At 46.7% G+C, this 21,393-nt stretch overlaps 2 protein-coding genes across 2 annotated transcripts; one reads left to right on the top strand and one right to left on the bottom strand.

Moving 5' to 3' along the window:
- Positions 1–1,813: 1,813 nt before the first annotated feature.
- FBXO48 (F-box protein 48) lies at positions 1,814–3,228 on the bottom strand. Its single transcript, XM_054177247.1, has 2 exons — positions 2,938–3,228; positions 1,814–2,180 (listed from the first exon to the last, which is right to left on the bottom strand). Exons 1-2 carry the CDS (start codon positions 3,205–3,207, stop codon positions 2,019–2,021), a joined length of 432 nt encoding a protein of 143 aa, XP_054033222.1. The 5' UTR covers positions 3,208–3,228; the 3' UTR covers positions 1,814–2,018.
- A 1,454-nt stretch (positions 3,229–4,682) lies between these two features.
- Positions 4,683–20,498, top strand: APLF (aprataxin and PNKP like factor). The gene is made up of 9 exons (XM_009901290.2): positions 4,683–4,713; positions 4,878–5,029; positions 7,409–7,535; positions 9,785–9,963; positions 12,524–12,912; positions 14,968–15,093; positions 17,060–17,106; positions 18,236–18,274; positions 19,921–20,498. Exons 1-9 carry the CDS (start codon positions 4,683–4,685, stop codon positions 20,124–20,126), a joined length of 1,296 nt encoding a protein of 431 aa, XP_009899592.2. The 3' UTR covers positions 20,127–20,498.
- The last annotated feature ends 895 nt before the right edge of the window (positions 20,499–21,393 follow it).

Raw genomic sequence — 21,393 nt, forward strand, 5'->3', positions numbered from 1 at the left:
ATGTAGGAGAGGAAAGAGATGAGCCCAAACCAGCTTGTGTAGGAAATGACACTCGTGAGAGCAATAGCTGCTGCTGGGGTGCCTTTAAAGGGAAGAAAGCACATAGACTCATGGTTTTGCCTCATAGACTCATAGAATGGTTTGGTTTGGAAGATCAACTAGTCCAACCTCTGCTGCAATCAGCAGGGACATCTGCAGCCAGATCAGGTTGCTGATCCACCCTGTAGCAGAGCTGAGAGGCTGTGGAGGTGGTTCAGGGGCAGAGAGGGGTAGTACAGAAGACTGAAACTGATGCGATGAAATCTCCAGGGGGAATTAAAACCCTTAAAGGAGGGGTTCAGAGTGAGGAAGCAAGCTTTGGTTGCCTGAGAACTTATAAATACTTGGGTTTTTTCTTTCAGTAATACTTTTTTTTGCTGTTGCTATACTACTGCTACTCCAGGTGTAAAGATGCAGGCCTTGTCTAACTGCACAGCAAGTGCTTATTTCTTTAATGAGCACAGCCACCTGATGTGGACTGAGACAGAAGCATGACAAATACTGGTGATTCTTGCACTCACATGAGAGCAGGGGAAAGCTGCAGTTAAGTGTAGAGTGAAACACTTCTGTGTCAGGATTTATACCAGCTAAGTTATTTTAAAACTGTATCCTGAGAGAACTGACACCTGAGGGGCAGGGAGGGAGCAGAAAGAGGGGATAAGTGCCTGGGAGTTACAGAGGCTTGGAGGAAACAGGAGGAGGTGGGTGAGAAAAGTGAGTGACTAGAGCCATGAATGTGCAGTTCCCACGCCTATGATAAATACACTGGTCACTCTTGAGGCAACAAGCAGGGTATTATTTTCTTCTTAATCTATATGCATCTATTGTCACAATTCAGTTTTTTATGTGAGTGATGTGACAGCCATGTCCTCTTCTACTAGCAACTGTTTTTAAAGCTAGCATCAAGAATCGGTGCTGGTAAAGCAGGGGCTGTGTCATGGGAGATCATGGGGGCAAAATTCTTCTTAGCCTAACTGCAGAAATATGTGCAGCTATGTTATCTTGTGTGGTTGTCTGAGTTACCTTATTTAAAGCAGTAAACTTTGCTCTGCTCATTGCACAAATGACTAAAGTGCACAGCTAATGGCAGAGAGGCTGCTTCAGTCCTGCCTGGTGCCTGTGAGTCCCAATACAGAAATCCCACATCTGGGCAGTGGAGATGCAGCACCAGTGCCTCCATGGGGCAGACTAAGAGAAGCATAAGGGCTCTGTCCCTTGTGATGGGCACTGGATGATGAGCTGATCTTGAGGTGGCTGCCTTGTCCTCTGCTTTCATTTTCAGTGTTTGGATTTGTCCCTTTCCTAGCCTTCTTTTGTGGGCTCCCCTGATTATAGAATCATAGAATGGTTTGTGTTGGAAGGAACCTTGAAGATCATCTAGCTCCAATCTCCCTGCCATGGGCAGGAACATTTTCCACTAGACCAGCTTGCTCAAGGCCCTGTCCAACCTGGCCTTGAACACCTTCAGGTAGGGGGCATCCACAACCTTGCTGGGCAACCTCTTCCAGTGTCTGTAAAGAGTTTCTTCCTAATCTCCAGTCTAAATCTTCCTTCTTGCAGCTCAAAGCCATTGCCCCTCATCCTTTTACAAGCCCTTGTAAGAAGTCCTTCCCCATCTCTCTTGTAGCCCCTTGCTGCTACAACACACTTCAAGTCAAACACTCTTTAATTAAAAAAGTCATCTCTTCCAAAACAAAAAGTGCAAATTTTAAGTACAATCAACATCTTTTGTCAATACAGCAGAACACTGAAGCTGCAAATACAGCGTTACAACTGAATCTTTAGTCTTATTTGGAATTTTACAGATAATTAAAGTGCAAATAATAAATAATTGTTTTTAAAAAGTAACTTTTTTTCTTTGAGAAGCTTTCAGCATATTTGCAAACACAAGGGATTTTGAATGGCAAAGTATTTGCAGCTTGGTACTCTGAGAGTTATTGTTAGAAAGTTCTTGAGTTGCAAGGGTCAGCACTGGTTCCTCATCTCTCCAGTTCAGCTTGCAGGATTTCGCCCCATGTTTCGACATCCATTGGATACATGCTTTTCTCTGGCAAGCTTTTTTGTGAGGGAATGTTGCTGTATTTCCCACTCAGCCATTCTTGCTTCACTTTGCTTTTCCAGTAGTTTCTCAGTAATGTGATCTGATAGAGAAACAGACAGCTCAGATCTGGGCAATTAACAGTGCTCAGTTGTATTCAATATAAGGAGGATGTCAGCAGGGACATCTGCAACTACATCAGGTTACTCAGAGCCCTGTCCAACCTGACCTTGCATGTTTCCAGGGATGAGCCATCTACTACCCCTATGGGTAAACTGGGCTAGTGTCTCACCACACCAGTTGGGGAAAAAAAATTTACTCCTTTTGGCTAGTCTGAATCTATCCTCTTTTACTTTAAACTCTGATGTTGAAGTCCTTCTTGGAGTAAGGGCCCCAAAACTGAACCCAGGACTCAAATTGTGGTGTCACTAGTGCTGAGTACAGGTGGGCAATCACCTCTCTAGTCCTGCTGGCCACACTATTCCTGATCCAGGCCAGGATGCTGTTGGCCTTCTTAGCCACCTGAGCACACTGCTGCCTCATCTTCAGCCAGCTGTCAACCAACACCGGCAAGTCTTTCTTTGCTGCTAAGTTTCCAGCCATTCTACACTGAACCTGGAGTGTCCAAGGGCAGGACCCAGCACTTGGCTTCGTTAAACCTCATCCAACGGGCCCTGACCCATCGATCCAGCCTGGCCAGGTCCAATGTTTTTAGGCAGAGGGACGGCTGTTGCGCTCCCGAGCCACGCTGTGATCCCAGCGGTTCCCTCACAAGCCTGGGCCAGCCGCGATATGCTGTCATTTCTTTACATATTCCTCTTGGCAACCTCAGAAGCCTGGCCCTCTGCCGATCCGTTTACCTTCCAGGAGTAGCCGCTCCCGCGGTCGCCGTCGATCTCCCGCTGGCAGAGGGCCCTGACGCTGAGGCAGTGGCGCCGCCACAAGCCCTCGTTGCTCTCGATGATGTGGTGCCAGCCCTTGCACGTCATGGACGCGTGACACAGGCTCTCAACGCCCAGGTCGCTGAAAATCCGGGAGCTGACCTCCGGGGGAAGCACAGCCACGAAGTCGGCCGCGCCTCCCGCTCCTCCTCGCCCTCTCTCCCGGCCGGCAGCTCGCTCGCCGGCCATCCCTGCGGCCTCGGTCACCGTCGCCGCCTGTCGGGCCGGCCGCGGCCAGCAGCGCCCAGCAGCGGCTCCCCACCCGCCGCTCTCTCGCTGCGCCACGCCGCGGCGGGGATGGTCGGGGCAAACCTCGCCGCTCACCGAGCCGGCGGAGCCGGCGCGGCCGTGTGATGTAACACAAGCGTCATCGGGCGGCGCCGGGAGCCCACGGCGCCCGGTCGAACCTCGGCGGCTGCCGCTGCTGGAGCCTTGCCACCCGCGGCCAGGCCGGTCCCGCCGCCAAGAAGCAGGGTGCTGGGCGCCGGGCGCTGGGCGCCGGGCGGACGTCTCCTGCCCTTGCCTTTCGCAGGGGCTGGCTGCGGCCTCTCGTTAGGGAAAGGACGCAGCTTCCGTGGGCTGTGCCGGGCTGCTGCAGCCGCCCCGCTCCCTGGCTAAGCAGCCGTGGTCTGGGGTTGAACAGCTGTGTTCGGAGGGGCACAGGCCGGATTCGCGGGTCGGGAGTCCGCTCAGAAGCGGAACCTCTGGAGAGCTGTTTCGGAGGGGAAGGAGGCAGAGCTTGGCGACCCGTGCTGCTCTCCAGGAGGCGGTGAGCGGTTGGGCCAGGCGGCCTGTGCTCCCGGTTACGCGAAGAGGTGTGCGGGGCCGGCAGTGCTCCCGAGCGGGGCTGTGGCGTGGAACCAGTGGTAATTCGGCTTCTTATCCCCTACCCTTTGTGCTTCTGAACTGACTAGTGGGAGAGTGGAGCCGGAAGGGAAAACAGGTGCAGCTTCCGTGCGGAAAAGCATCCCAGGTGCGGTGGCTCTGAAGTGCGGCCTTTAAAACCAGCTCCGTGAGCCTGCGGTGTCCTCTCAGAGCTGCAGACTTGCAGCCTTCAGCGAAAACTTGCCAAGTGCTGGATTTGTTGGGTGTCTGATTCTGAAAACTGTATCTTATCGTTGTTCTCTGACTTCCAGTATAGAACCAGTTTGTGGGATGTTGCACAGATTTATGGCCAAGCAAATTCTAAGCTGTAATTTCAGTTTTTTAAAGTTGTGTTGTGGCAGTGACCACTATAAATTATGTACTTATAAACCAAGATGCAGTGGAGTAGAAGTCTGTAGTAACAGTTTCAATTTAGCCTGGAGAAGAGGAGGCTCAGGGGAGACCTTAGTGGTCCCTACAACTACCTGAAAGGAGGTTGTTACCAGGAGGGGGTTGGTCTCTTCTCCCAGGCAACCAGCACTGGAACAAGACGACATAGTCTCAGGCTGCACCAGGAGAAGTTTAGGCTCGAGGTGAGGAGAAAGTTCTTCACAGAAAGAGTAATTTGCCACTGGAATGTGCTGCCCAGGGAGGTGGTGGAGTCGCCATCCCTGGAGGTGTTCAAAAAAAGATTGGACATGGCACTTGGAGCCATGGTTTAGTTGTCAAGAGGTGTTAGGCATGAGGTTGGACTTGATGGTCTCTGAGGTCTTTTCCAACCTGGTTGATTCTATGAAAGCATGTCAATTTCAGTGGAAGGTGGAGAGGAAAGTGTGTGCATGTCCTCGCAAACAGATGTTGTTTAATGTTGATGCTGCATTCAGTTTAGGGCATTACTGATGGCAAGGTTCAGAGGAACATCTGTGTTTGCCTGAAATTTCAGTGCATGTTGGTTAGTGAGGTCGACTAGCTAAAAGTTATTTTTGCTTTTTCAGAAAATAATCAGGAGGCTGATGCAGAAGAAGCACCAAATGCTCATGCTGCTGAGATGTCTTGTAGCCTCTCATTAATAGAACCTGCATGTTCCAGCCCTGAGATACAGGGAACTGCAAAAATGAGAAGAAATGCCGCAGCTTCCAGACATTCGGTGGGTCATTCATTTTTACATTCAGAAACTGAAAAGTCCTTCTGTTTTGTGAACCTTCCTCTCTCCCCCAAGAAGTAAATTGCAACAGAGTTGTGTACTTAAAATGTCTGTTGCTGTATTGATTGGGATTGTACATACAAAAATGTATTCCTGGTGTGTATTTGTGTTTGTGATCATTATGCTGCAGTAATTTGTTCTCTGGAATGTATAGAAGCCACTACTGCTACTAAAACATTTTGAACTAACAGTGCAGGAGCTGAGTTCAGTACAGTGCTACAGAGCAGCTTCCAGTTCTGGTCTCTGGACCATAAGTGCCCTGTAAGTACCAGTGAAGGTAGGGATCTACTGGATCTACCAGTGGTAGGGATTGGAAGGGACCTCTGGAGATCAAGTCCAACCCCCCATCCAAGTAGGAAGTGCAGCCTCATTATTTTAAATACCAGTGGAATTTAACAGAAGAGTACATAAAATACACATAGAGGGTTAGACTGTAAACTAAGAATGCCAAGCACTGAGGAACATGTCTGGTGAAGCAGACAAAATCCAGCAGAATTCAAGAACTACCGGAGACATGACAATGCAAGCCACCCTAGAAGAGTAAGAGGCATCAGTCTAGCTGTATTTGCCATGAGGTAGCAAATGTTCTGGTGCGTGGAGGACACCTCATAAACAAGAACTCCAAATCCACCAGAATCAATCAGCAACCTGTTCTGTTTGGATAAAAAAACTGAGTATGCAAGTTCCACCTCAACATGAGGAAGAACTTTACTGTGAGGGTCACAGAGCACTGGAACAGGTTCCCCAGAGAGGTTGTGGAGTCTCTTCCTCTGGAGACTTTCAAGACCCATCTGGATGCGTTCCTGTGTGTCCTGCACTAGATTCTGTGGCCCTGCTCTGGCAGGGGGTTGGACCTGAAGATCTTCAGAGGTCCCTTCCAACCCCTGACATCCTGTAACCAATGAATATTGCATGAAAGAATCAGAACAGTGACAGTAGCATACACCTGTTACACAATGCATTTTAGCAGCAGGAATGATTCTTCTTCAGCCAGCCTGAAAGCCTCTGAAGCTTTTATCTGGAGACTCTGTAGATGTCTCGTGATGGCTTTCAGTAATACTGTTTGTAAGGTGCTAGCAGCCTGTTTCATTGGACTCGCCCAGCTGTCACGGAGTTAGGTTATCAAGATCCATACAAATACACAGATCAAATAACCCTCCAGTGTTCCCCTGGCAGCCAGCATCTTTCCAGCACAACAGATTTCAAAGCAAGTGTCCTTTGCTTTTTTCAGATATGATGAGTGAAATGGCTTTCAGGCAGCCTGATAAATAGTGTGGATCCAGTGAGGTTTTTCTTAGGTCTTCTGTGTCCAGCAATGTATGAGGAACAGCTGTGAGAACTGGGGTTGTTTAGTCTTCAGAAGAGGAGTCTGAGGGGAGACCTCATTGCCCTCTTACAGTTGCCTCAAAGGAGGTTGGAGCCAGGTGGAGGTCGGTCCTTCTCACATGCAACAAGTGACAGGATGAGAGGAAATGGCCTCAGGTTGTGTCAGGGGAGGTTCAGGTTGGGTATTAGGAAAATTTCCTTCGCAGAAAGGGTTATCAGGCATTGGAACAGGCTGCCATCCCTGGAGCTATTTAAGAGACTTGTGGATGTGGTGCTGAGGGTCATGGTTTAATGGTAGCGGTGGGGTCGCAAGCTCTAGGGGAGTTGTTGGACTTAATGACCTCAAAGGTCTTTTCCAACCTGAACAGTTCTATGATTCCATGATAGTGCTGGAAGGGACACGTGGTGTCATGGTGTAGATAACTTCATACAACCAATGAAATGTCAGCCTTTAATGTAGCTGAGCTTCCTGGGATGGATTCTTACCTTCTAGTAAGTAGAGATTCAAACTGGTAATATTATGTCCAGCAGATAAGTATGCACTAGACATGAGTCTGGTGTATTTAATTTGTTTAGAGTGTGGTTCCTTTCTGTGGAAAGGAACTGAAAGAATGCTAGCAAGACTGTTCTGTTTTGGTTTCTTTCTTTCCAAACTGACATTTGATTGTTAAACTCCTCTTATTTCTGTATGTGGAAACTCTACAGCAAGACACTGATGAAGCTCTCCTATGAAACTTTCAGACTGTCGCCTTTTAGATACTGATTCCAAAGGTCTAGGGAGTGGTTTTTGAGCTGAATGAAGGTTTCTATAGATGTTGTTTATCTCACTGTCTTAGGAACTGTAAGGAAAAATGCATTTCAGGCAATGGGCACCATCCAGAAGGTGGGTCATATACAATCCAGACTGTTTGAAGGACAGAACTGTACACTTTTGTTCTGTTTTTCCCACTTGTTTTGTAACTGGAAGAAGGCTTTAAACAGTAAATATTGTTTCAGGTTTCTCTTTTTGATGATAATGAAAGTCAACAGTCAAAATCTATGCAAAGAAAGAGAGTGCTTCCATCTTGGATGCTGGAGAAAGATCTCCTGGTTCAGAGGGTTTCTGAGCCTGCAATGAAAGGAGGTAGGTTTGCAGTGTAGTCTGATTACATACAACATACATTTATATGCTTTGATAGCATTTTCTTAAACTGTAACAACAGGGGCAGAAAGTATTCATTTGTTACTTCTCTTGCTATGCTCCATGCCTGGCACCTGATAGAGACTGACTTTTGTTGTCTCCTTTGTCGTCAGCCCAACTGGTCAGCTGATTTTCCTTTCTTTAATGCCAGGTAATATACTGTCTTTGGACAGCTGAATTTCTGATGTCCTGGAGCCTTTGCCTGCAAACTCACCTGTTTTACTGGCTATAAATTCTAGATGGTTTCTGTACTTTAATCCCAAGCCTTCTGCACATTTAGGTTGCTGATGTATTGCCTGTCTATAGACTCTTCTAATTTCGCAGGTTTTAAAGGTCAGGGGGTTTGGGTGGTTAGTTTTTTAACTGTTACTAAGTCAGATTTGATCACTTAGTCCAAAGTTACTTCCTAGACAGAGTTCATCACAGCATAGCAGTTTCTTAGCAATATGAGGCTAGAATATTGCATTCTCCCTTGTCCTTCTCTCAAAAGGAAATTGCTGAATCTATGATAAACTTCTGCTGTGTATCAGTGGTGACAGCAGCAGAATTCCGTGCTTAGTCACTATCAGCAGGAGACACAAGGGTGTTTCATTGGCACGATCCCAAGAAGATTTTCTGTCATGTTCTGCTTTGGTCCTGGGAGCTGGTAAAGGCTTCTAAACCTGCCAGTAGGCAGTGTCTGACAAACTTAACCACAAAGCATTTATTTCTTTGTTGCCTTTTATTGCTGGAAATGGGAGGACTAAAGCGAGAGAAAATTACTTTGTACATGCACAGTGCTCCCCTAGTGTTTCTGCCTTTCTCTCTGCTAAAGGCAGGGTGTCCCACCCTGCTTGCTCTTCTTTGATGAGGTGGTTTAGGTGCCAATTGCATCAATTGGTGGTTCTGAAGTTGTATTGAAATTTGGACAAATCCTTTGCTTTGTGCACGTGTCTCCAGCACATCAGTACTTTCTGAAGATAGAGTTTTTGAAGCCTTCCAAAATGGCATCAGGTATCTTCCTTCTGGATGCCTTTTGCAGGAGATGGAGCTGTAAGAAGTGTGGGCAGCTGGTCAAGGGAGGTGATTTTGCCCCTCTCTCTGCGCTGCTGAGACCCCACCTGGAGTACTTCATCTAGCTTTGGAGTCCTCAGCACCAGAATGGCATGAACCTGTTGGAGTGGGTCCAGAGGAGGCCACAAAAATGATCAGGGGGCTGGAGCACCTCTCCTCTGACAACAGGCTGAGAGAGTTGGGGTTGTTCAGCCTGGAGAAGAGAAGCCTCCAGGGAGACCTTCAGTGCCTAAAGGGGGCTATAAGAAAGATGAGGGCAGGCTTTTTAGCAGCACTTGTGACAGGACAAGGGATGATGGCTTTACCCTGCAAGGGGGAGATTTAGACTGGACAGAAGGAACAAATTTTTTTACAATGAGGGGGGTGAGACACTGGCACTGTTTGCCTGGATGGCTAGTAGCTGCCCTATCCCTGAAAGCACTTAAGGTCAGGTTGTGTGGGGCTCTGAGCAACCTGCTCTAGTTGCAGATGTCCTTGCTTACAGCAGGGGATTTGGGATAGATGACCTTTAAGGTCCCTTTCAACCCAAACCATTCTATTATTCCATAGCAAAACCAGGACAATGGCCCCAGCTGTCTCCCAGCCATATATCTGGAAAACTCTCATCAGTACAGAGATCTGACAGTTTTCTGAGGTATTGAAGCTTTCCACAGAGAAGTTCAGTGTTCACTCTCTGTTAGTTATTGGCTGATGACACACTCAGCTGTGTTGTGATTGACTAGGCAAGTGGGCATATCCCAATTTTGCCATGTACTGCTTGTGTATATAACCTGGTAGTCTGAAGTGATGCTTGCACAAAAGCTCTGTGGTAGAAATCATCCTTGGACATGTGGCTCACTTGATCAGCTCCTGTTGTGTAAATGAAGTGGTCAGGAACACTGACAGTCCAGAATGTCCTTTGTCACCCATTTATTGCCATCCTCCAAATTTCCCCTCAAGCATCTGTTTCATTCTAAAGCAGACTTTTTACTCCTATATGCAGGAAGTGAAGAATGTGTTGTTGAAACAGCACCTACACAACTGCTGCTATTTCTTATGCTTTTTACCATGTATTCTGCTTCCCTGTAGCTTTAGGTTTCTCATATGGTCAGGATTTCACAGTTGTATTCTAAAAATACCCCTTTTGTTTTTCTTTTAAGGTAATAGAATGAAGAAAGTCCAAGGAAATGGAGAAAGTAATATGGAGTCCTTAAAATCAGAAGGAGATGTTCAGCAGAAAAAAAGATTAGCTTCTGAAGAAACTGGAGAGGATTTTGGAAGTGAAGAGCGAGATCAAAGGAAAAGGAGTTGCCTTTCCATCCCTGCCCCTTCATCTCAGGTAACCTTTTGGCTCAGGGCAGAAACACAGTTCAGAAAATGAGAATGTCCGTGGCAATGTCATGGGTCTTCAACTTAACTGCCTGCTGTTGGTGATTGGTTGTTTACCAGTTTTGAAATGCCAATCCATTGGACAGCTCTACAGCAAGGATTGTGGAAGCCTCCAGAGGTCTGATTTTCTGCACTTTGTCCTTGGGAGCTGGGACTTAGGTCCGGCATGCTCCAAAGAAATACCAGGCTTTCAGCTTTACACCAAGGGGCTGGAAGACACAGGCCAAAGTACTGGTCCTGGGAGTGGCTTTGGTGGGTAGTTTTGTATTTCTGAGAAGCCTGTAGGGATAGGTGATGGGATGACACTGATGTAATGAGACACTGGACTTTGCTCAGACAATTCTACTCAGTGAAAACCTGCAGTGAGAAAATTCTGCTGTGTGCCCCAGCAGCTGCTGTATTTTGAAACGAGGTGTCATGAAGTGTGCTTATGCCAGCACCTGAGTCAGCACAGGAACAAAAAGTAATCTGAAATCCAGAACTACCTGTGGCAGTGAGTGAAGAGATACTTCAGTCCAGCTGGGCCATGTCTGTGTGTCCTCAAAGTACAGCTTCAGCTACAGGCAGTTAAATGCTGACAGCACCCTGCTGGCAATGAAAAGAGAAGGGTCATGATCAAAGGCAAGCAGCACATTCTGGTGAGAGCAAGCTGAGGCCTTTGCTGGCTTTTCCTTCAAGTGGACAGCCTGGGGAGTTGTTTCTAATCTCTGTCATCACAATTGCCTGGATCTGTTCTAGCACCTGGTAAAATACTATTAAGTACTAAAATGCTATTATTTGGTGTGTTTAATTGGCTTTGACACTGAAAGCTGTTGAGGTTTTGGTTTCTAAAGTAAATCTTCAGGTTAATTGAAGTGCTGTGCTTGCAGGGTGCATATCACTGTGTTACATAAAAACCAAGCTGAAGGGTAGCTTTTAGTCCGAAGAAACCTTATGAGTGGTGAGCTTTGTTCTTGCTTAGGCCCATTAATACCAGCTGCAGTGCTAGTTTCTTTGTCAAATAACAGCATGAGGAACCACATAACAAATTATTTTATTTTGCAGTTGATAAATATGAAGCCTTCTAATAACTTCAAGCACAGTGTAAGAAACTGCCTTCAGAACTCTGCAGAAAGAAAGTAATGGGTTAGTGCAGGCAAGAGTAATAATCACAGAGAGCTCTAAAAGACTGGAATTTGGATGAACAAAACCAAACCCACCTTCTGACTGTCACTGTAGGGTAGGAAGTGAGTACAAACTTTATCCTTCGGAGCATCAGCAGCCACCAGATGGCAGAGAGGTCGTGCACACACTGTAACTGGTGCCAGTGGTACTCCTGTCTTTGCATTCCCTTGGTTGCAACCAGTTTTTGAACTAGTCATCCTCATAAATGTGAAAGTATTTACTCTCATTATATACAATACAGGCAATTGACTGAAGTGTGCTGTAGAGAAGTCACCAGTGGGAAAGGCAAAACAGAGTCATTTAGCCTGCCTCTGGCAAATGAAAGCTTATTTCCTAATCTGCAGTTGTTTGCTGAGCTTTATTTTAGGGCTCTCGAAGGAGTCATCTTTGTCTTTTACTTACTCATTCTTACACACTTGCTAAGTGTGCTGCTGTGTGTATGTTGAGGCTTCCATTGGAAAGAACAAAATCAAACAGGAAACCACCAGCTGATTTTTCAAGCTTTGCCAAACACATCTGTGTAAACTAAGTATAAATGTACTGGAGAGGGGACTTGGATAATAATCTTCTGTAATGTATCCAAGCCATTTGGCCTTCAGTATAGGGTTGTTTCTGGGGCAGGTCTCAGCTGTTGGGACAGTGTTCCTCTCTTGGTTACCCATCTCTTGTTTGTCTTCTGAAGTACACGTGCTCACGTTCCAGATGTGAAATGCAGTGTTTGTCAGAGCAGAAGTCTTTGCCTGCTCACTGGCAAACTGTGTTTAAGATTTAGGGTTACAGGCTGAAGCGTTTAAGGTGTGTTGGGGTAGGTCAAGTGTTTATTGTGGATTCCCATGTATCTCCCACAGGGAGATAAATATGTATTTCAGATGTCTTGGTACTTAAGAGATTAAAATTGAGTCTTAGACAGGAGTGTCTTGTCTTCTAGAGTCTACTCTATCTTCATGTGTGTAATCTCCATTCGTTTTTCAGCAGCTGTGCCTTTAACTGAAAATTAATTCAGACTAAATTCCTCATATGGTTCACAAACTGAGCTGGTGGGAGAGGAGCCTTGACTGTGTGTTGAGGGAACAGAAGCTGAGGATGGGAGCTTTAGGATAAGTTTTATCTTAAAGTGTATGTGTGTGTGTTTTTAACATGAGTCTTTCATTCACCATTGAACTGAGTTTGGAGCAGAAGATTTTAAAGGCTGGGCCAGATGATCTTTTGAGATCTTTTCCAACTTGGGCTGTTCTGTGATTCTCTGATTTTGAAAGCAGGAATGAGGCAGTGTTTGACCTTTTAAAGCTTTTAATTCTGAAGAGTGTAAATTTTCAGATCCTTCAAAATGTAACCTTATTCCACAGAATACATCTGGACTTCCTCTTGAGAGTACCAGGAGAAACATGGAAGGATATGGCAAGACTGGAACAAAAAGCCCTGGAAGTTCTCTGGAGAACAATGATAGGCAGCTGCATAGTAGAAGGTCTAAAAGAGTAGTTCAGAGCTCCAGTAAAGAAAGTAGAATTGAGGAAACAGAAAACAAAGAGCAGATAACTGGTTCTACAAGCCAACAAGCTCACTGGGGCAGGACTTCCCAATATTTGGGTGCCCAGGAAGGGATTCTTGAGCCTGATGCAGATCTGGATTACAAGACTGAGATTTCTGATTCAACCACAAGTGCAGATGCTTCAGAAAGCTCCAAACAAATCAAGCATAAGAGGACACCTTGCATGTATGGAGCAGGCTGTTACAGGTAAAGCAAAGCTAAAACTAGCCTAAGCTAGCTTGTTCTTGAGAAGTAATGCATTAGCTATGGAAGAGAAAGTGGAACAGTTGCTACAAGCTTTGGTTTGAAAAGAATCTTCTGGGAAGTGAGGGGTCTGATGGCAAACAAATGGCATGATGAGACTGTTAGAAGTATAAAAGGCTGTAGTACTTGAGCACATTAAAAGGTGAAGTGTTGCAGGAAATAAGAACCAAAGACCCTGTGTGTACAGTGCAGATACCAGCAGGGAGAAGAGATGGAAATGGTTGAAATACCCAACATAAACCCTGCAGACTTGTTACCAGTTGAAACTTCTCTGAAAGAGGGTTGTTTGGAAGTTATTGCACGCTTTGTGATTGGAGTAGTTAAAATGCTTCTTATTTGTCACCCCAAAGTGATCAAGAATTACTTCTGCTAGAACTTGGCCGCTCTGTGCTATATTTTTTTGTTTTCCAATTTGATTTTGAGCCCCAGTGCCCTCAGCCTGTCCTCATAGCAGAGGTGTTCCAGCCCATGATCATTTTCATGGCACTTCTCTTGGCCTACTCCATCAGGTCCATGTCTTTCCTGTATTGAAGGCTCCAGAGCTGGATGCAGGATTCCAGGTGAGGTCCCACCAGAGCAAAGTAGCAGAATCACCTCTCTGGATCTGCTGGCCACACATCTTTTGATGCAGCCCAGGATGTGATTTGCCTTCTGGGCTGCAAGCTCACACTGTCTGGAGAATTAAATAGACAGTTAAAGTCTTAATACTAAGTATCTGGCTACACACATGTTACTGGTTTTGTCTTTCTAAATGCAGCTACAGTGAGTGCAAAATAAAGCAGCAAGTACTCTGAAGTTGTCATTCCTCTTGCTTGAGGGCGAGAGCGTGCTTTTAGAACTTGCACAAACACACTGAAGATGATGTACCCTGGGAATGAGTGTGGTAAATCACTGAGGTGTTTTGTGGATGCCCTTTGGAAAAGCACTTATTAAAATGTCTCCCATTCCTTGCTTTTAAATATTATGTTTGGGGGAGGCAAAAAGGTGCCTCTGAAAGAAATCACAGGGGAAAGTAAGTTTGGGGTTGGCAGCAGCATGTTAAGTTTGGCATGGTGTGTTGTAGTATGTTTTGATCTGTCACATCAATTTCTCCTGATGTAACATGTTGGGGTTTTTCTGTGTTCTTCATAACATCACTGACAGAAGTTTTATAAAACCAACTCTTTTTTCCTAAGTGATGTTGTTTGTGGCTGTGGTGTCTTGCAAGTGTGCATGCAAACCTGTTGCCTAATGTTCTTTTGACGGTGCAGATATTTGATTCACTACTTGCTCACCTTGGAGTCAGCTGAGCAAGTGCAGAGCAAAAGAAGCCATGGATGCTGGTGACATCCTCTCATCACTAACATTGGCAGAGTTCTGTTTTGTGGTGCAGATTCCTGACGTTGTTGCAGTCTGATACTTCAAATAAAATATTGTAGTAGCCAAAGCAAACTTGAGAGCATAATCAGGGTAATGGCCAGTGGGCTGCTCCACCTGGATTAACGTGCTGGCATTTGAAGTATTCAAGTGAATGCTCACTTGCATACAGAACAGAAATGGCAAGTGAGATGTAGTGCCTGAAGCTAATAGGTGGTTACCCAAGGCTGTGGGGAGTGTTCAGTACTGCAGTCGTTTAGCTGCCATGCATGGGCTCTCCCATCCTGAGCTAAGACTTGGGTAGTGGTTTCTACAGCACTCCAGAGGGAGTCATAACTGAGCAAGCTGGCCACTGAGCAAGATTCATGCTGTGTGCTTACATCAGTAGATTGTGTCTGCACTGGAGGTCTGAATGGCAAATAAGAAAATTCCTGCTTTAACCTCTTCTGTATCTGTGCTGAGGCAAAACTTTTCTTCTGTTCTCCTGCAAGTAGGTCTTGCTCTGCACACAGTGAAACATTCACCATTCCTCTGTATGTAACCACAGAAAATGAGCTGTCACTGATCCAGTAACACCTCTCTTGTCTCCCCTTCTTGTATCTAAACAGAATGGTCAGTTCTCCATATGTTTGTCTTTTGCAGGAAGAATCCCCTCCACTTCCAGCAGTTCAGTCACCCTAATGATGATGACTATCATGAAGCAGAGGCCATAACTCAGGATAGCAACGATAACCGGCCCGAGTGTCCGTATGGAACAGCTTGTTACAGGTAAGAAATGCTACCAAATGTCTGCTCTTGTTGTGCACGTTAACAGTGTTCTCCCCTGGGGCTGCCAAGTCACAGCAGTATTAATAATGAGCAATTCTTGATGTTAAAGCTTGGCTGTGGTTTTCCTACACTTCCTATGAACAGACTGCTATATTACAGCACCAAAGCCTGGGCAAAAGATTTGTTAGTGATCTCAGCTGGCAGATGTGAGAACCTCTTCAGTTGCTTTTTTGTCAGCTGTCAACACAGAGTAAACTGTGCCCCTTTTATGTTGGGATCAAGAGCACCCTGATGAGTTTCACAGATGACACCAAAATGAGTGGGAAGGTTGGCACTCCAGAAGGGAGAGCCACCCTCCAGGAAGACCTGGGCAGGATGAAGGAGTGGGCTGTAGCAAGAACCTTATGTGGGGTCTTGCACCTGGGAATACATAACTCAGGAGTGCAGCTGAGACTGGGATTCACCTGGCTGGGGAACAGCCCTGTGGAAAGGGATCTGGGGATCTTGGTAGACAACAAGCTCAACATGAGTAAACAGTGTGCTGCAGCAGCAAAGAAAGCCAACAGGATGCTGGACTGCACCAACAAGGACATCACCTACAGAAATAAAGACTCTGCTCAGTGCTTGTCCAGCCTCACCTGGAGCCCTGCATTCAGTTGGGGTCCCTGATGCACAAAAAAAGATGTGGACAGGCTGGAACGTGTCTAGAGAAGGTCCAGGAGAATGATCAGAGGAAGCCCTGCCCTCTGAAGAGAGACTGAGAGCGCTGGGTTTGTTCAGCCTTGAGAAGAGAAGGATTAGAGACCTTACTACCATGTTCCAGTACATAAAGGGTGGCTACCAGGAGGATGGAGACTCAATCTTTACAAGGAGTCACATGGAAAAGACAAGGGGCAATGGCCACAAGTCATTCCTGGGGAGTTTCCAATTGGACTCCAGAAGAACATTTTCCCCATGAGAACAGTTAGGCATTGGAATCATCTCCCAGGGGAGGTGGTGGATTCCCCCCTACATTGGACAGTTTTCAGACTCAGCTTGACAAGGTGCTGGACCATATAATTTCAACTCCATGTTACCTAGAAAGGTTGGACCAGATGATCCTTGGGGTCCCTTCCAACCTGGCATTCTGTGGCTAAGGAAACATAAGTCAGCAACTGATTTTACAAGTCTGCCTTGGCAGTAAGGGTATCTTGTGAAACACACAAAACACAGCCTGAATGAGAGCCAAGGGTTAAGGTGACTGAAGTTGTCCAGAGAAGGGCCACACGGATGATCAGAGGGCTGGAGCACCTCTCCTATGAGGACAGACTGAGGGAGTGGGGGCTGTTCAGTCTGCAGAAAAGAAGGCTCTGAGATGACCTCCTTGTGGCCTTCCAGTATCTGAAGGGGGCCTACAAGAAGGCTGGGGAGGGAGTTCTTAGGCTATCAGGTAGTGATAGGACTAGGGGGAGTGGAATGGAGCTGGAGGTGGGAGATTCAGGTTGGACCTGAGGAAGAAGTTCTTCACCGTGGGAGTGGTGAAGCCCTGGAATGGGTTGTCCCAGGAGGTGGTTGAGGCCCTGTCCCTGGAGGTGTTTAAGCCCAGGCTGGATGAGGCTCTGGCCAGCCTGATCTAGTGTGGGGTGTCCCTGCCCATGGCAGGGGGGGTTGGAACTGGCTGATCCTTGTGGTCCCTTCCAACCCTGACTGATACTGTGAATTATTTGCAGGGCAAGCAGAGAAAGAATGGTAGGAAAAACTGAAAGAGTTCTGTGGTTTGCAGAGGAACTCTGATTTAACCTCATTGTTGTCTCATTGTTATTTTACACCCTACATTTTATAAGGTGAGACAGGGCAGTGAGGCAGTGCTCACAGAATTTTATTTTAGAACAAGAATTTAAATGCTCCATGAAGTATGAAGAAGTTCTGGGCTTACCAAGTGTGGAACAAGGTGGCAGTCAAGCTTTTTCTGTTTTCTTCTCTGCAGGAAGAATCCACAGCACAAGCTAGAATACAAGCACAGTGCACCTCCTGGTAAGTCAAGTTGGTCAGTATAGCTGGGGGCACATTCTCAAAACCCAATAATGGATACCAAAGTGTTGGACTAAAATGCTTTCAGCTGCTGTAAGTGAATAACACTGCAGCTTACTCTCTACTGCCTTGCACCCTTGCTCTTCTCAAGCATGAACTCTTGCCCTTACCTGTGTGGCTGGGGCTGGACTGATTTAGATGAGGGATTGAGTGCACCCTCAGTATGTCTGCAGACAACATGTAGGGGTTGGTCTGCTTGAGGAGGATAGGAAGGCTCTACAGAGAGGTCTGGATAGGCTGGACTGATGGGCTGAGGTCAGTTGCATGAGGTTTAATAAGGCCAAGGGCCAGGTCCTGCATTTCAGTCACAACAGTTTATCTGGGTGATGTCTCAGAAACTATACACCACCACAAGCAAAAAAGCTTTTTTCGGAGCAGGAGAGTAGTGATGCTTGTAACTGCAGCACAGCCATCGCTGTCAGTCTTTCATCAACAGAAGGGTAGGGGTTGGAAGGCACCTCCAGAGATTGAGTCTAACCTCCCCCTGCCAAAGCAGGGTCACTCAGGGCAGGTCACACAGGAATGCATCCAGATGGGTCTTGAAAGTCTCTAGAGAAGGAGACTCCACAACCTCTCTGGGCAGCCTGGTCTAGGATTTTGTGAGCCTTACAGTGAAGAAGTTTTCCCTCATGTTGAGGTGGAACTTCCTGTGCTCCAGTTTATGCCCCTTGTCCTATCACAGGACAGCACTGAAAGCAGTCTACTGTCTCCTGCATGACACCCACCCTTGAGGTATTTGTAAATGTTAACAGCATAGCTTCTCAGTCGTCTTTTCCAGACTGAGCAGCCCCAGGTCTCTCAGCCTTTCTTCATCAGGCAGATGTTCTGGTGCTTTAATCATCCATGTAGTCTCTATTGGCCACTCTCTAGTATATCCCTGCCCCTCTTGAACTGGGGAGCCCAAAACAGGACACAGGACTACAGATGTGGTCTCAGCAGGGCAGAGTAAGGAGGGAGGAGACCCTCCCTTGACCTGCTGGCCACACTCTTCTTAATGCACCCCAGCCACATCTCTGTATAACCCTCATACTATGCTGTCCTCCTGCCTCACTGCTAACTTCTCTTTCTTTAGTAACTGAAAGAAGAACCAGACAACGACCTTCGAAGAACGGTAAGTTCTTACGTTATGGGTGGGCACATTAGCATGGGCTGCATCCCATCTGCTTTGGGGTTCTGGCATTTCATGGTGCTGGAGATGTTTGATAATACTTAACCTGAGGAGAAAGTCATGAGTTCAGTAAAACTGCTTGCATTTTTATAAGTAATAGTGGTTTCAGGTTCTCCTGGCTGAGCATGCCTGTACTCCCCTGGAAGCAGGCAAAAAACCAGACAAATACTTTTAAGGAGAGACAGGTGGCTCCCTCGACTCTTCCTGCCATAGAGTCCTAACAGGATGGGTGGAATCCAGTACGTCATCCACAACTAGTTACAGTTGAAGCATTGAATGTTCCTCCTGCATCAGATTGACCTTTAAATGACTCTCAAGTGCTGTCTGTGCATTTGCTGATGAGCTTTTGTTATACTTACCACAAGGTATTGATGTTTTGGCTAAGATACTGGCTTGGTAGGACTACAGTGGAGAAGGTTAATGCCTTTGAGTTGGGGTCAGCTTTCACTGGCAGTTGCTTGTGTATCCCTCTTCAGCTTCTAGTCATCAGTGAGGATTGTGTGGTAGCACAGGCAAGCTGCACTCTGAGTAGTATCATGGAATGACCTGGTTGGAGAAGACCTTAAGGTCTGCTACTTAGCTGAGTGATGTGATGCAGCTATGGACTATGCAGGATTCTCTTATATACTACTTTATAGGTTTTCTAGCAAACTAATCATAGAATGGTCTGGGTTGCAAGGGACCTCCAAAGGCCATCTCATCCAACCCCCCCTGCAGTCAGCAGGGGCATCCTCAACTAGGTCAGGCTGCCCAGAGCCCTGTCGAGCTCCACTTTGAATATCTCCAGGCACAGGGCCCCAACTGCCTCCCTGGGCAACCTGTTCCAGTGTTCTGCCACCCTCCTATTATACAACCTGTTCTTAATAGCCAATCTAAATCTGCTCTTCTCCAGTGGGAGGCCATTGCCCTTTGTCCTGTCACTGCAGGCCTCTCTCCAGCCTTCTTGTTAGCCCCCTTCAGGTACTGGAAGGCTGCTATTAGGCCTCCCCAGAGCCTCCTCTTCTCCAGGCTGAACAACCCCAGCTCCTTCAGCCTGTCTTTGTAGCAGAAGTGCTCCAACCCCCTCATCATTTTCGTGGCCCTCCTCATTTCCAAATAGAAGGGAGCTGGATGATGATAATAGGAGACTTCCAATAATAGGGAACTGGAGTAGCTCTCTTACAAGGAAAGGTGTCAAGCCTAGAGAAGACAGAGGGAGCACCTTATGCTCAGAAATATCTGAAGGGTGAAGGTCTAGAGGATAGGGCCAGGAACATGGCCCAGCAAGTAGGAAAGTTGTGTGTGCCACTCATTAAAGAAAGGAGAGTTGTTAGAAGGCTCAGTCTGATAATAGTTCTGGTCTGGTATCAGAAGAGGCACGATGCTGCTTTCCAGGTGCGAAGCGATCCAACTGGTAAGTGCCACAGGAGGGGTCAGAGAGAGGTGGCACAGCTCTTCATGAGAGCTGTCAGCAATTGGTAGAGTGCTTTAGTTAATCCTTTCTCCTTTTGAGGTGTGAGTTGGCTGTGAGGCCAACTCTGTGATCTCTGGAAAGTCTCTTTAGTTCTGTATTTATGGTTCATGGATATGTGACACTTCTGTCCCCACAGGAAAAAGGGCTGTGGAGAAAGACATTGCCAGTGATGATGAACCAAATGAAGATGACCTTAATGACAGCTTTATAGATGATGAGGAAGAGGAGTGTGAGCCTACTGATGAAGACTCTGACTGGGAACCAAGTTCAGAAGACAAAGATAATGAAGATGTGGAAACACTTTTGCAGGAAGCACGAAGATTCACCAAGACCAGAAAGTAGCTGCCTGGAACAGCCTTTTGAATGCCCAGCGTGACTGTGGTGAAACAGGGATGCACAAGGGGAGGAACTGCCTTGGAAACTCTTCTCCTCAGTGACGTAGATGCTGCAGGAAGATCTTAGTGGTGGTAAAGGGGTTTCAGCTCTGCCTTCCTTTTCCACCTGTGTTACACTTCCATGGGTGGCTGGGGGGATTTTGGGTTGTAAGGGATGGAAGTGGAGGACTGAGTCCCCAGAGTTCCGTTGGGCTTTTTTCTCATCTTATTCCTTTTTGGAACACCACTGAAACACAAACTTTAAAATTGTTACTGCTGCTTTTTGCTGTGCTTGAGGGAAATGCTGGCACCAGGAAAGCCTTTTGTCCTGTGTTGAGTTACCCTGTACACCTGCTGCAGTGAGAGCCAGTTCTTGGCCGTCACTGAGGAATCTCTCTAAACCTTTATTTTAATCTTTTGAGCTGATGGAGTTTTGAACTTCATTGCTCAGCCAGCAGCTTTCCTTTCAGGTGTCATTTCTTTGATTCTCTTGCTGTACAGCGGTTAAATACAGGTTGTCTAAGTCACTTGAGAGCAGTATCTCTGTGTATTGAACCACCTGCGTGCCTCAGCAACAATTCTGGCTGTAATTGCAGCAGTGCCTCTTCCCAGGCCTGCACAGTACTGCAGTTGTGTTCCCTGCACATCAAAGCTGAGGTCCTGCTCACTGCCTTTTTGCACAATTAAACGTGTGACATACTGTGGGGAAAGTGTGTCACTGTCTTTGATTTCTGAAGACTTTCCCTTCAGCTTGTTCACAATTCCCTGAACTTCCAAGAAATTAAGCTGAAAAGCTGTGGTGTTTCAGGACAGAGGCCTGGAGCTGTGTGAATTTGGGACACAAGCCTGAAGTCCGTTGGGGGAAACAAATCCTCTGTGGCTCTGGCTGCCCTGTGAGTGTCTGCACTATCCTAGTTGAAAGCAGACACCCAGCTACGGCCAAAGATTTTCTGCAGGGTGGCAAAATGCTTTTTTGCTTAAAAGGGCTACTGCTCCAGCTGCCTGGGGCTGCCTTTGGACGAAGGGTCATCATCTGCCACTTGTGTGGTGGAAGCTTCTCCCACAATCTGTTAGCAGTTGTAAATACTCACAGTGTTCAGAATGGGGAAAACCTCAGCTTCTGTTGGCCAGGGGGGGCTCTGCTTGCTAAAGCTATTTCACACAGAAAGAATCCAGGCTGGTGCTTTCTCAGGCATAAAACCATGGGTCAAAACCCTTAGAAACCTGGAAAAACA

This window comes from Dryobates pubescens, chromosome 39 (assembly GCF_014839835.1).
Source record: "Dryobates pubescens isolate bDryPub1 chromosome 39, bDryPub1.pri, whole genome shotgun sequence".
NCBI lineage: Eukaryota > Metazoa > Chordata > Aves > Piciformes > Picidae > Dryobates > Dryobates pubescens.

What these genes read in the sequence shown, in the direction of transcription:
- APLF (XM_009901290.2), top strand. Translation starts at nt 4,683, where the DNA reads ATGTCAATTTCAGTGGAAGGTGGAGAGGAAA. An exon ending in TATGGAGCAGGCTGTTACAG is followed by an intron (nt 12,913 to 14,967) that starts GTAAAGCAAAGC and finishes TGTCTTTTGCAG; the next exon opens with GAAGAATCCCCTCCACTTCC. An exon ending in CAAGCACAGTGCACCTCCTG is followed by an intron (nt 17,107 to 18,235) that starts GTAAGTCAAGTT and finishes CTCTTTCTTTAG; the next exon opens with TAACTGAAAGAAGAACCAGA.
- FBXO48 (XM_054177247.1), bottom strand. Translation starts at nt 3,207, where the DNA reads ATGGCCGGCGAGCGAGCTGCCGGCCGGGAGAGAGGGCGAGGAGGAGCG. An exon ending in GGAGCGGCTACTCCTGGAAG is followed by an intron (nt 2,181 to 2,937) that starts GTAAACGGATCG and finishes TTTCTCTATCAG; the next exon opens with ATCACATTACTGAGAAACTA.